The 11,036-nt window shown below is 43.7% G+C and overlaps 1 protein-coding gene across 1 annotated transcript in view; it reads right to left on the bottom strand.

The window, feature by feature from the left end:
- The window catches only part of LOC147084977 (uncharacterized), a 29,675-nt gene extending 20,468 nt beyond the window's left edge, over positions 1-9,207 (bottom strand). Inside the window, exons 1-3 of the mRNA XM_085979394.1 lie at positions 8,880-9,207; positions 4,371-4,460; positions 1,821-1,848 (exon numbers count right to left, since the gene is read on the bottom strand). Coding sequence (XP_085835520.1) covers positions 1,821-1,848; positions 4,371-4,460; positions 8,880-9,207 — 446 coding nt within the window. The remainder of the gene's footprint in view (positions 1-1,820; positions 1,849-4,370; positions 4,461-8,879) is intronic.
- Positions 9,208-11,036: the final 1,829 nt, after the last annotated feature.

The raw sequence follows: 11,036 nt of genomic DNA, 5'->3' as shown, positions 1-11,036 counted from the left end.
GGTGAGGGAGGTAGAGCGTGAGGAGAGGGGGAGGGAGAGTAAAGCAGGGAGAGACGGGGGAGGGAGAGAGTGGGTGAGGGAGGGTAAGAGTGAAGGGGTGGGACAGGGAGGGAAAGAGTGAGGGGGTGCAAGAGCTTACCTTCTTCCTTCCTTCACAGGTGTCCTTCAGGCCACCTTCCCCCCATCGCGCTATCTCTCTTCCCCCTGTTGCGCTCTCTCTCTTCCCCCGTCGCGCTCTCTCTCTTCCCCCGTCGCGCTCTCTCTTACCCCCCCAGTCGTTCTCTCTCTTCCTCCCCGTCGCTCTCTCTCTTCCCCCCAGTCGCTCTCTCTCTTCCCCCATTCACTCTCTCTCTTCCTCCCCAGTCGCTCTCTCTCTTCCCCCCCAGTCGCTCTCTCTCTTCTTCCCCAGTCGCTCTCTCTCTTCTCCCCCCAGTCGCTCTCTCTCTTCTCCCCCAGTCGCTCTCTCTCTTCTCCCCCCAGTCGCTCTCTCTCTTCTCCCCCCTCTGTCTCTTCCAGCCAGTCACTCTCTCTCTTCCCCCCATTCACTCTCTCTCTTCCCCCCGAGTTGCTCTCTCTCTTCCCCCCCAGTCGCTCTCTCTCTTCCCCCCCAGTCGCTCTCTCTCTTCCCCCCCAGTCGCTCTCACTCTTCCCCCCCCAGTCGCTCTCTCTCTTCCCCCCAGTCGCTCTCTCTCTTCCCCCCAGTCGCTCTCTCTCTTCCTCCCCCCAGTCGCTCTCTCTCTTCCCCCAGTCGCTCTCTCTCTTCCCCCCCAGTCACTCTCTCTCTTCCCCCCCCAGTCGCTCTCTCTCTTCCCCCCCCCCAGTCGCACTCTCTCTTCCCCCCCAATCGCTCTCTCTCTCTCTTCCAACAACAACATGCCCTCGAAAATGCCTCGGCACCGCCGGCCACTCCAGCTAGACTATCTATCTATATATATATAATAAATAAAGCGGTTCCGTACGTTTGGTCTGTCCGGCTATACGCTCGAAAGTTATAGGGTGTACCTGCCCGTGCATTACCTCCAAAGAAAGCTTACGCTTCTGGGACAGTCGTAAGCATATTTACTTTTCAGTCGGACGAAAATTGTTCGCGCGTTATGCAAAAAACCTTCAAAATTACGCTCATTTTCTGCTAATTAGCATTGATTGACTGACGTCAAGGTTCGACCAATCCTGTGCCATCACGATTGACCAATCCTACAGTTCACTCACCTGATGGTTGGCCAATCGGTGTGTGTGTGGGCGGGACTAATTGTTTTCATCTCAGGGATCTGGCAGCCATTGCCTGAAGCAAAAAACCCCATTTACTTCCAGCTCAAAATCTGCTAATCCATCTTTGAAATAGTTAGTATCTCTTTTAAAAATAACATAAGATTTACCAAAAACGTTTTATAAGTACTTTCACTTTCATCTTTGAAGGTATTATAAGGTACAAATGTTGGCCAGCAGCAGATTCACAGAGGGACACAGAGACAGGGCCAAAAAGCCTGGGACTCGATTTAAAATGTTGCCCGGCAGCAGATTCACACAGGGACAGACAGACAGGCCCCAAAGCCTGGGACTCGATTTAAACCGCCCGGCCCAAAACAGCCCTGGCATCCTCGGCTTCCCCAGCTAGTATGTATATGTATTTGTGAGTGTGTGTATGTGTATACATCTAATTGTGTGTTGGAGTGTGTGCGTGAGTGTGAGTGGGGGAGCTTCTTTCTAATATGTAAAGGAAGTGATGTATACAGTGTACAATTTTTCCTGAACGTTTCCATCTGAGTTTTATCTACGTGAGGTGTGGTTGAAATTGACAATTCAACAGTAAATGTTCTCACCTCATTTCTCTGCAGATTCTCCACTTCCCTGAGAAGAAAATTTAAGTGTTAGAAATCTGAGCCAAATACTGGATTACAAAATAAGAATATGAGAAAAGTCCAAGAGCAGAAAAGTAATAAAGGATAGTATCTGACTGAAAACAAGGGCATATAAAGTAGCCAAATCTAGCGGGAGGAAAGAAGATTGGAAAGCAATTAAAAGCCAGCAAAGAATAACTAAAAGATTAATTAAGAAAGGGAAGATAGATTATGAAAGTAAACTAGCAAAAAATATAAAAACAGATAGCAAGAGTTTCTACAGTTATAAAAAAAGAAAAAGGGTGGCTAATGTGAATGTTGGTCCCTTAGTGGACGAGACTGGGAAATTAGTAGTGGGGAACATGGAGATGGCAGAAACGCTGAACAAATATTTTGTATCATTCTTTACAGTAGAGGACACTAAATATATCTCAACACTGGACAAACAGGGGGCTATAGTGGGGGGAGGAGATAAACACGATTAAAATCACTAAGGAGATGGTACTCGGTAAGATAATTGGACTTAAGGCGGATAAATCCCCTGGACCTGATGGCTTACATCCTAGGGTCTGGAGAGGAGTGGCGGTAGGGATTGCGGATGCATTGGTGGTAATTTTCCAAAGCTCCCTGGATTTAGGAAAGGTCCCAGCAGATTGGAAAACTGCTGATGTAACGCCCTTATTTAAAAAGGGAGGTAGACAAAGGCTGGAAACTATAGACCAGTTAGCCTAACATCTGTGGTTGGTAAAATGTTGGAGTCCATTATTAAGCAAGCAGTGACAGGACATTTGGATAAGCATAACTTAATCGGACAGAGTCAGCATGGTTTTATGAAGGGGAAGTCATGTTTGACAAATTTGCTCGAATTCTTTGAGGACGTAACAAAAAGGGTGGATAAAGGGGAACCAGTGGATGTGGTGTATTTGGACTTCCAAAAGGCATTTTACAAGGTGCCACACAAAAGATTACTGCACAAGATTAAAAAAATCACGGGATTGGGGGTAATATACTGGCATGGGTGGAAGATTGGCTATCTAACAGAAAACAGAGTGTTGGGATAAATGGTTCATTCTCAGGTTGGCCATCAGTAACTAGTGGTGTTCCGCAGGGGTCAGTGCTGGGACCCCAACTCTTTACAATCTATATTAACGATTTGGAGGAGGGGACCAAGTGCAATATATCCAAGTTTGCTGACGATACAAAGATGGGAGGAAAGCAGTGAGTGGATCAGCCATGATCCAAGTGAATGGCGGAGCAGGCCTGAGGGGCCATATGGCCTACTCCTGCTCCTACTTCTTATGTTCTTATGTTATTGGCCCAGAAATTCGTGCCGGGGGCTTCCCATGGCTGCAAGCCCCCGACCTACACTTACATGGCGCACCGACATTTGAGGCCTGGGCCTGCGTTGATTTCCGGTCTGTGTCCTGGTCCAGCTCCCAGCGCACTGTGCTTGCGTGATCCAGCAGTGTAGTTAGTTCGATGAGCCGGCTGGGATCACGTGAGCACTGGGCAACCAATCGGAGGTTGCAAAAGTTCATTCATGTGTTTGATAGTAAGAACTATCAAACTCATGAAAACTCCGGGGACCCAAAACGGTACTTAAACTTCAAATAAAAGTTAAAAAAAATCCCACTAATTAAATGAACTATTAATAACTTTAAAAACTATTTTAAAAAATTATTCAAATTTTTGAAATAATTTTTTTTCAAGAAATCGGGCCCCAGCACCATAACTGTCTCGACACAACCACCAAATGTTTTATGAAGAAACACGAATGGTGTCATTTTAACCTAACCCGCCGGTGTGAAACGGGCTAATTCAGGCCGGAATTCTGTTGTAAACACCGCCCATTTCTCACTCCACTGAACTATACGTTTATTCCATGCCATGTTCCAGATTTTCCTCTTCCATACTCATGTACTACCCTAACCACCTCCACAGCGTCACCTCTCAGCTGTCTACTTCCAGACTGAGAATCCCAACTTTTTCGATCATTCTTTACACTGTGACACTGTCGGTTGGAATTCCACTTGACTGATTAAGGAAAATGGGCGGTATCGCTCGCTCTGTCTGTTGTACACCCCACAGGTCATTCAGTTCCATACATGGGGAATATCATAGATGGCCAACGTGATATCATCCATCTTGCACTATGAAGGCAAACAGATTTGTACCTCAGTTATGCAGTAGCGTAAAATTAGCGGTAGGTTTGAGCCGCCCATTCTACGTTAAAATCTATATTCTATTGAAATCCTTGGTACTGAATATCGGACAGTGCATATAACAGGCGACTGATTAAAGTCCTCCCGTTATCTGCTTCTGACAAAGACACATTTCTACCCAGGTCCCTTTCAGATTCCACCCTCGCTATTCCACCTGTCTGTCTACGATTTCCAAATATATACAGTCCGAGGTTATGGTTGGAGTGGAAGATGGTTGGAGGAGCTTGTCAGTACTGAGTAAGTAGAGCGGCGGTATTAAGCTCAGTCTGTGTGTCTGTAATGAACGGATAATTCATATTGTTTAACCCACCTTTCTTCCAGAAGCACACACCCAGCAGAGCAAGGATGAGAATCAAACCCACAGCAGAGCGAATACCAGCCTCCAGTGCAAAGGATTTATCTAAGTGAGATAAAGGGACACAGTGGAACCAAGTTAAACAACAGTTTCTACACAAAATATATACTCTGCAGCTTAATGGAAGCCAGCAATAGGCAATAGATCCGGAGTGAATTCCAAACAGAAAAAATACATAAGAAATTAAAAGGCTGATATAAAATCATAGAATTGCACAGAACGGTATGAGGCCATTTGGCCCATTGTGCCTGTGCCGGCTCTTTGAAAGAGCTCTACAATTAGTATCACACACCTGCTCATTCCCCACAGCCCTGTATTTTGTTCTCATTCTCAAGTATGTATCCGATTCCCTTTGGAATGTTACTATTGAATCTGCTTCCACCCCACATTCAGGCTGTGCATTCCAGAGCACAACAACTCGACTGTTAATTTCAGCATTATTATCTCACCTCTGTTTTTTGCCAGTAATCTTAAATCTGTGCCCTCTGGTTGCCGACCCTTCTGCCAGTAGGATCAGTTTCTCCTTATCTACTCTATCGTAAACCCTCATAATTTTGAACCATTCTATTAAATCTCCCCTTAACATTGTCTGCTCTAAGGAGAACGACACCAGATTCCCTTGTCCCTTCACATAAAATGGCATAGCATTTCCAACACTGGCGATACTTAATGTTAGTGGTTCCTTGTTCTGATAACGTGCCTCAGATGTTCAAAGTCTGTCTCTCCTCCTCTCTGTTTTTTATAATAAATTACCCACATTAAATCAGACTGCAAAATCAGCGAATCAGTAATAAAGTCGGCGGGGGTTTGGCACGCAATTGATGTCAAAATGCATTGGGTGAACATGATGCAGCACAAAGAACATTATCATTGCTCGATTGATTAGTTGCCTCATTAATTCTTTCATTGGATATTAACTGTGTTCTGGGATATTGAAGATGGGGGCAGCAGTAGGCCATTTGGCCCCTCGAGCCTGCTCCGCCATTCAATGCGATCATGGCTGATCATCCAAACTCAGTACCCTGTCCCTGCTTTCTCCCCCTAACCCTTGATACCCTTAGCCTTAAGAAATATATCTAAATCTTTCTTGAATATATTTAATGAATTGTCCTCAACTGTCTTCTGTGGTAGAATACTCCACAGGTCCACCACTCTCTGGGTGAAGAAATTCCTCCTCATCTCAGTCCTAATTGGGTCACCCATTATGGTTAGACTGTGACCCCTGGTCCTAGAATCCCCCGCCATCGGGATCAGAATTCCTGCATCTAGTCTGTCTAGTCCTGTTAGAATTGTATAAGTTTCAATGAGATCCCCTCTCATTCTTCTAAACTCTACCGCATATAAGCCTAATCGACACAATCTCTCTTCATACATCATTCCTGCCATCCCAGGTATCAGTCTGGTGAATCTTCGCTGCCCTCCCTCCATGGCAAGAACATCCTTCTGCAGATAAGGCGAACAAAACTGCACACAAAACTCAAGGTGTGGTCTCACCAAGGCCCTGTACAACGGCAGCACGAGATCTTTGCTCCTGTCTTCGAACCATCTCGCTATGAAGGCCAGCATAACATTTGCATTCTTAACCGCCTGCTGGACCTGCATGCTTACCTTCAGTGATTGGTGCACAAGGACACCGAGGCCCCGTTGCACTTCCCCTTTTGCCTAACTATTGCCATTCAGATAATAATCTCCCTTCCTGTTTTTGCCACCAAAGTGGATTACCTCGCATTTATCCACATTATACTGCATCTGCCATGAAGCTGCCCAATCGCCCAACCTGTCCAAATCGTACTGGAGTTTCTCTACATCCTCCACACAGCACACACGCCCACCCAGCTTCTTTCGTCTGCAAACTTGGATATATTACATCTAGTTCCCTCATCTAGATCATTAATATATATTTTGAATAACTGGGGTCCAACACCGATCCCTGCGGTACACCACTAGTCACTGCCTGCCACTCGGAAAAAGACCTGTTTATTCCAAATCTTTGATTGCTGTCTGCCACCCAGTTTTCTATCCAAGTCAGTACCTTGCCCCCAATCCCATGTGCTTTAACTTTGAACGCTAGTCTCTTTTGCGAAACCTTATGGAAAGCCTTCTGAAAGTCAAAATAGACCACATCCACTGGTTTACAATTATCAATTCTACCAGTAACATCCTCAAAAAGTTCCAGTAGATTAGTCAATCATTATTTACCTTTTGTAAATCCATGTTGAAATTGTCTGATCCTGTCACTGCTTTCCAAGTGCTCTGCTATTACATCTTTTATATTGAACATTAGCATTTTCCCCACTACCGATGTCAAGCTTACCGGTCTATAATTCCCCGTTTTTTCTCTACCACATTTTTTAAATAGTGGGGTTTCATTAGCTCCCCTCCAATCCATGGGAACTGTTCCAGAGTCTATAGAATTTCGGAAGATGACCAACAATGCATCTACTATTTCTGGGGCCACTTCCTTAAGTACCCTAGGATGTAGATTTTCAGACCCTGTGGATTTATCGGCCTTCAATCCTGTCAATTTCCCTAACACAATTTCCCTACAAATACTGATTTCATTCAGTTCCTCCCTCTGTTTAGTTCCTATGCTCCCCGACATCTCTGGGAGTTTATTTGTATCCTCCTTTGTGAAGACAGAACCAAAGTATGTATTTAATTGGTAGCCCATTTCTTTGTTCCCCATTATATTTCCCCTGATTCTGACTGCAAGATACCTACGCTTGACTTAACCAATCCTTTTCTCTTCACATATCTATAGAAGCTTTTACAGTCAGTTTTTATGTTCCCTGAAAGCTTACTCTCATACTTTATTTTGACCCTCTTAATTAATCCCTTTGACCTCCTTTGCTAAATCCTAAACTGCTCCCAATCCTCAGGGTTGCTGCACTTTCTGGCCAATTTATATGCCCTCTCCTTGGATCTTATACTATCCCTAATTTCCCTTGGTGAGTCACATTTTTGATTTATTTTTTTTGCCAAACAGGGATGAACAAATTCTGTAACTCACCCATGCGATCTTTAAATGTTTGCCATTGCCTATTCACCGTCAACCATTTAAGTAACATTCACCAATCCATCCTAGCCAACTCGCACCTCATACCATCATAGTTTCCTTTAGGTAAATTCAGTACCCAAGTCACTGAAGCAACTACTTCACTCTCCTTCTTAATGAAGAATCCTATCATATTATGATCGCACCTCCCCAAGGGACCTCGCACAACAAGATTGCTAATTAATCCTTTCTCATTACATGATACCCAGTCTAAGATGGCCTGATCTCTAGTTGGTTCCTCGTCATATTGGTCCAGGAAACCATTCCATATACACTCTAGGATTTCCTCTTCCACAGTATTGTTACTAATTTGGTTAGACCAATCTATATGTAGATTAAAGTCACCCATGATAACTGCTGTGCCCTTACTGCATGCATCTCTAATTTCCTGTTTGATGCCATCCCCAACCTCAGCATTACTGTTTGGGGGTCTGTATACAACTCCCACTAACGTTTTCTGCCCTTGGTATTTCTCAGCTCTACCAATACAGATTCCACATCATCAGAACGAATATCCTTCCTTACTATTGTGTTAATCTCCTCTTTAATCAGCAATGTACTCCACCGCCTTTACCTTTTTGCCTGTCCTTCCTGAATATTGAATACCACTGGATGTTGAATTCCCAACCTTGATCACCCTGGAGCCATATCTGCATAATCCCAAATATATCATATCCGTTTACATCTATTTGTGTAGCTAATTCATCCAACTTATTACCAAGTGACTGTTCCCAGCTGCCGACAAAAATATAACAGACTGTGTGTAAATTAGTCAGTTTCATTCGGTAAATTTCATTCTGGACATTGGGTCAAAACTTCGCATGCGAGGAGAGAACGAGATGAACTAATGTAACAGGTGCGGGCCTTGGTCAGAACATCCTACTCTCTCCACAGAGACCGACTGAACTGTTGTATATTTCAAACTTTTGCTTTTTGCTTAATAGGATAAAATGACCTATTTTTAAAGTTGGTAACGTGGATATATTTTTGCTCACCTTCCCTAGTGCGTAACCTTGGACTATTAGAGAATCTTTGAGGAACTACAAGAGAAAGCGAATGAATCAATCTTTTAATTGGAGCTGGAGAATTAAAACCATTCAATGTTTAGCGCTTTAGTTCTGCCATCAGTTACACGGTAAGTAGCGAACACTTAATGGAATAAGCATCAATGAGTATTCGGGCAATGGCGCAAAAGCGGACTGTGTGCATCGCCCTCCTGTTCAGTTTTATAGGAAGGGGTGTAAGGCGGTGGGCTATGAGACACCGTCCAAGAAGAATTTTAACATCTGGATGTCATTTCCATGCCGGTTTTATTCCTTAAACAGTAAAACTGATGCGGACTAACAATGACGCAAAATCCCCTTGTGCTGGGGTCCAATGGAAACAGTGACTGTGTGAATGTCACTCACCTCCTACAGTTATATGTACAGGGTCACTCAGAGCTGATGTTAGCCGCCTACCCCTCACATCCGCTTCATACAGGCAGGTGTAATTTCCACCTTTGGCGTGATCTACATTCCTGATGCTGAAGGTGACAGAATTACACACTGCAGCAGCAGGCTGGACATCCGAGTAATTCGTTTCTCCATGTCTGAATAGGTAAAATGTGATGCCAGGAAGCTCCCGGGGGCTTGTACAGTTAAAGGTGACTTCTTTGCCCTTCACAACAACATTGGAATCCATTGATAGATTTGGTTTAGGCAGACCTGTAATTCGTAAGGAACACGTAGTGACCATCGATTCAAACTCCAATACAGACTTATTCTTGAGAACCAAAATATGAATGACCTGGACTTGTGTACACAGGGCATCATTGAAAAGCTGGAGAAGACACGATGGTCGAAAATATAGTGAGCAGTGAGGAGGATATCAGAACACATCAAGAGGACATGATTCTGCTATTCCCATTTACACCTCCACTAGACCCATCTTTTGTTTCTTTACTGGTCCCATACCATCTACTTTTGCATTGTACAATCAGACCTCCTGTCATTTAATCTTTCCTGCCTTCCAACCTAACACAGACCTTCCCTTTTGATATTTCCTCCCTTCCCCCCTTTCATTGCCTCTGCATTTGCTTAGTCTTTTATATCTCTAAGTTTTTTCCAGTTCTGAGGAAAGGTCATCGATCTGAGACGTTAACTCTGTTTCTCTCTCTACAGATGCTGCCTGGCCTGCTGAGTATTTCCAGCATGTTCTGTTTTTAATTCAGGAGTGCATAGAGAGACTGGTGAAATTGAAAGAAACATGGTAGATTAATTTTAACACTGATAAGTGTGAAGTGACACATTTTGGCAAGAAAGAATGAGGAGCGCTTGTTTAAACGAAATGGTCAATTTTAAAGGTGGTGCAGGAAGAGTGGGACCTGGGTTGCACATGCACAAGCCTTTGAAGATGGCGGGATAGACTGAGGAGACATTTAAAGAGAAGCTTTATCAAACAGAGGCTTAGATGACAAAGTCAAAGAAGATATGCTAAAGCTGCAGAAATCACTGGTTGGACGCCATGTAGGAATACTGTCTCCCAAATTAGGGCATTAGGATGTCAATGCCTTAGAGACAGTGTAGTGGAGATTTACTAGAATGGTTCCAGGGATGAGGGATTTCAGTTATATTGAGAGACTGGAGAAGCTGTGATTGATCTCCTGAGAGCAGAGAAGGTTGCGTAGAGATTTGATAGAGGTGATCACAATCATGAAGCGTTTTGATAAAGTAAGTAGAAACTTTTTCCAGTGACAGAAAGGTAGGTAACCAGGGGACAAAGGCCTGTTTGTGCAAATCAAATTTCCTCTCACCATTCTCCGCTCTAAGGAGAACAACGCCAGCTTCTCTAATCTATCCACGTAACTGAGGTCTGTCATCCTTGGAATCGTCATCATAATTCTTCTCTGCCCCTCTCTAAGGCCTTCACACCCTTCCAAAAGTGCAGTGTCCAGAATTGGACCCAATACTCCAGTTGGGATCGAACAAGTATTTTATAAAATTTTATCAGAAAATCCTTGCTTTTGTACTTGATGCCGCTATTTAAGAAGTTCAGGGTCCCGTATGCTTTTATAACCGGTTTCTCAACCTGCCCTGCCACCTTCAGCGATGTGTGCACCTACACCCCCAGGTCTCTCTGTTTACACACACGCTTTAGGATTGCAACATTTCGCTTTTATTGCCTCTCCTCGTTCTTCCTACCAAAATATATCATGTCGCACTCTTCTACGTTAATATATTTGGTATTGTTACTGCATCTGTGGTAATATAAATGGAAAGAACAATGGAAATGTATTTCTGCATGTTCTTGTGCCATGAAAGGCTGGTAACTTAATAACGATTGTGAGGTGTTAAATTGAAATGTTTGCATCAGTGATTGTCATTTGACAAAAGGGGAATTGGCAGTTTCAAACAGAAAATAAATCAGTTGGGGATCCTGTTACAAAATCTGGGCTTATCGCTGAAATTTCCATCTTTGATACCAGGAGAAGAAGTGTTCGTTTGAAATTCACATTTCTGGTAATTTAGTCGAGCCATAACCTAATTAAAAGGAGTGAACTCCCATAAACTGTGTGGATTTGCATT

Source organism: Somniosus microcephalus, unplaced genomic scaffold, assembly GCF_052327205.1.
Source record: "Somniosus microcephalus isolate GS21.2 unplaced genomic scaffold, FLI_Smic_1.0 unresolved_chr9, whole genome shotgun sequence".
NCBI lineage: Eukaryota > Metazoa > Chordata > Chondrichthyes > Squaliformes > Somniosidae > Somniosus > Somniosus microcephalus.
This window is presented reverse-complemented; position numbering and strand designations above follow the sequence as displayed.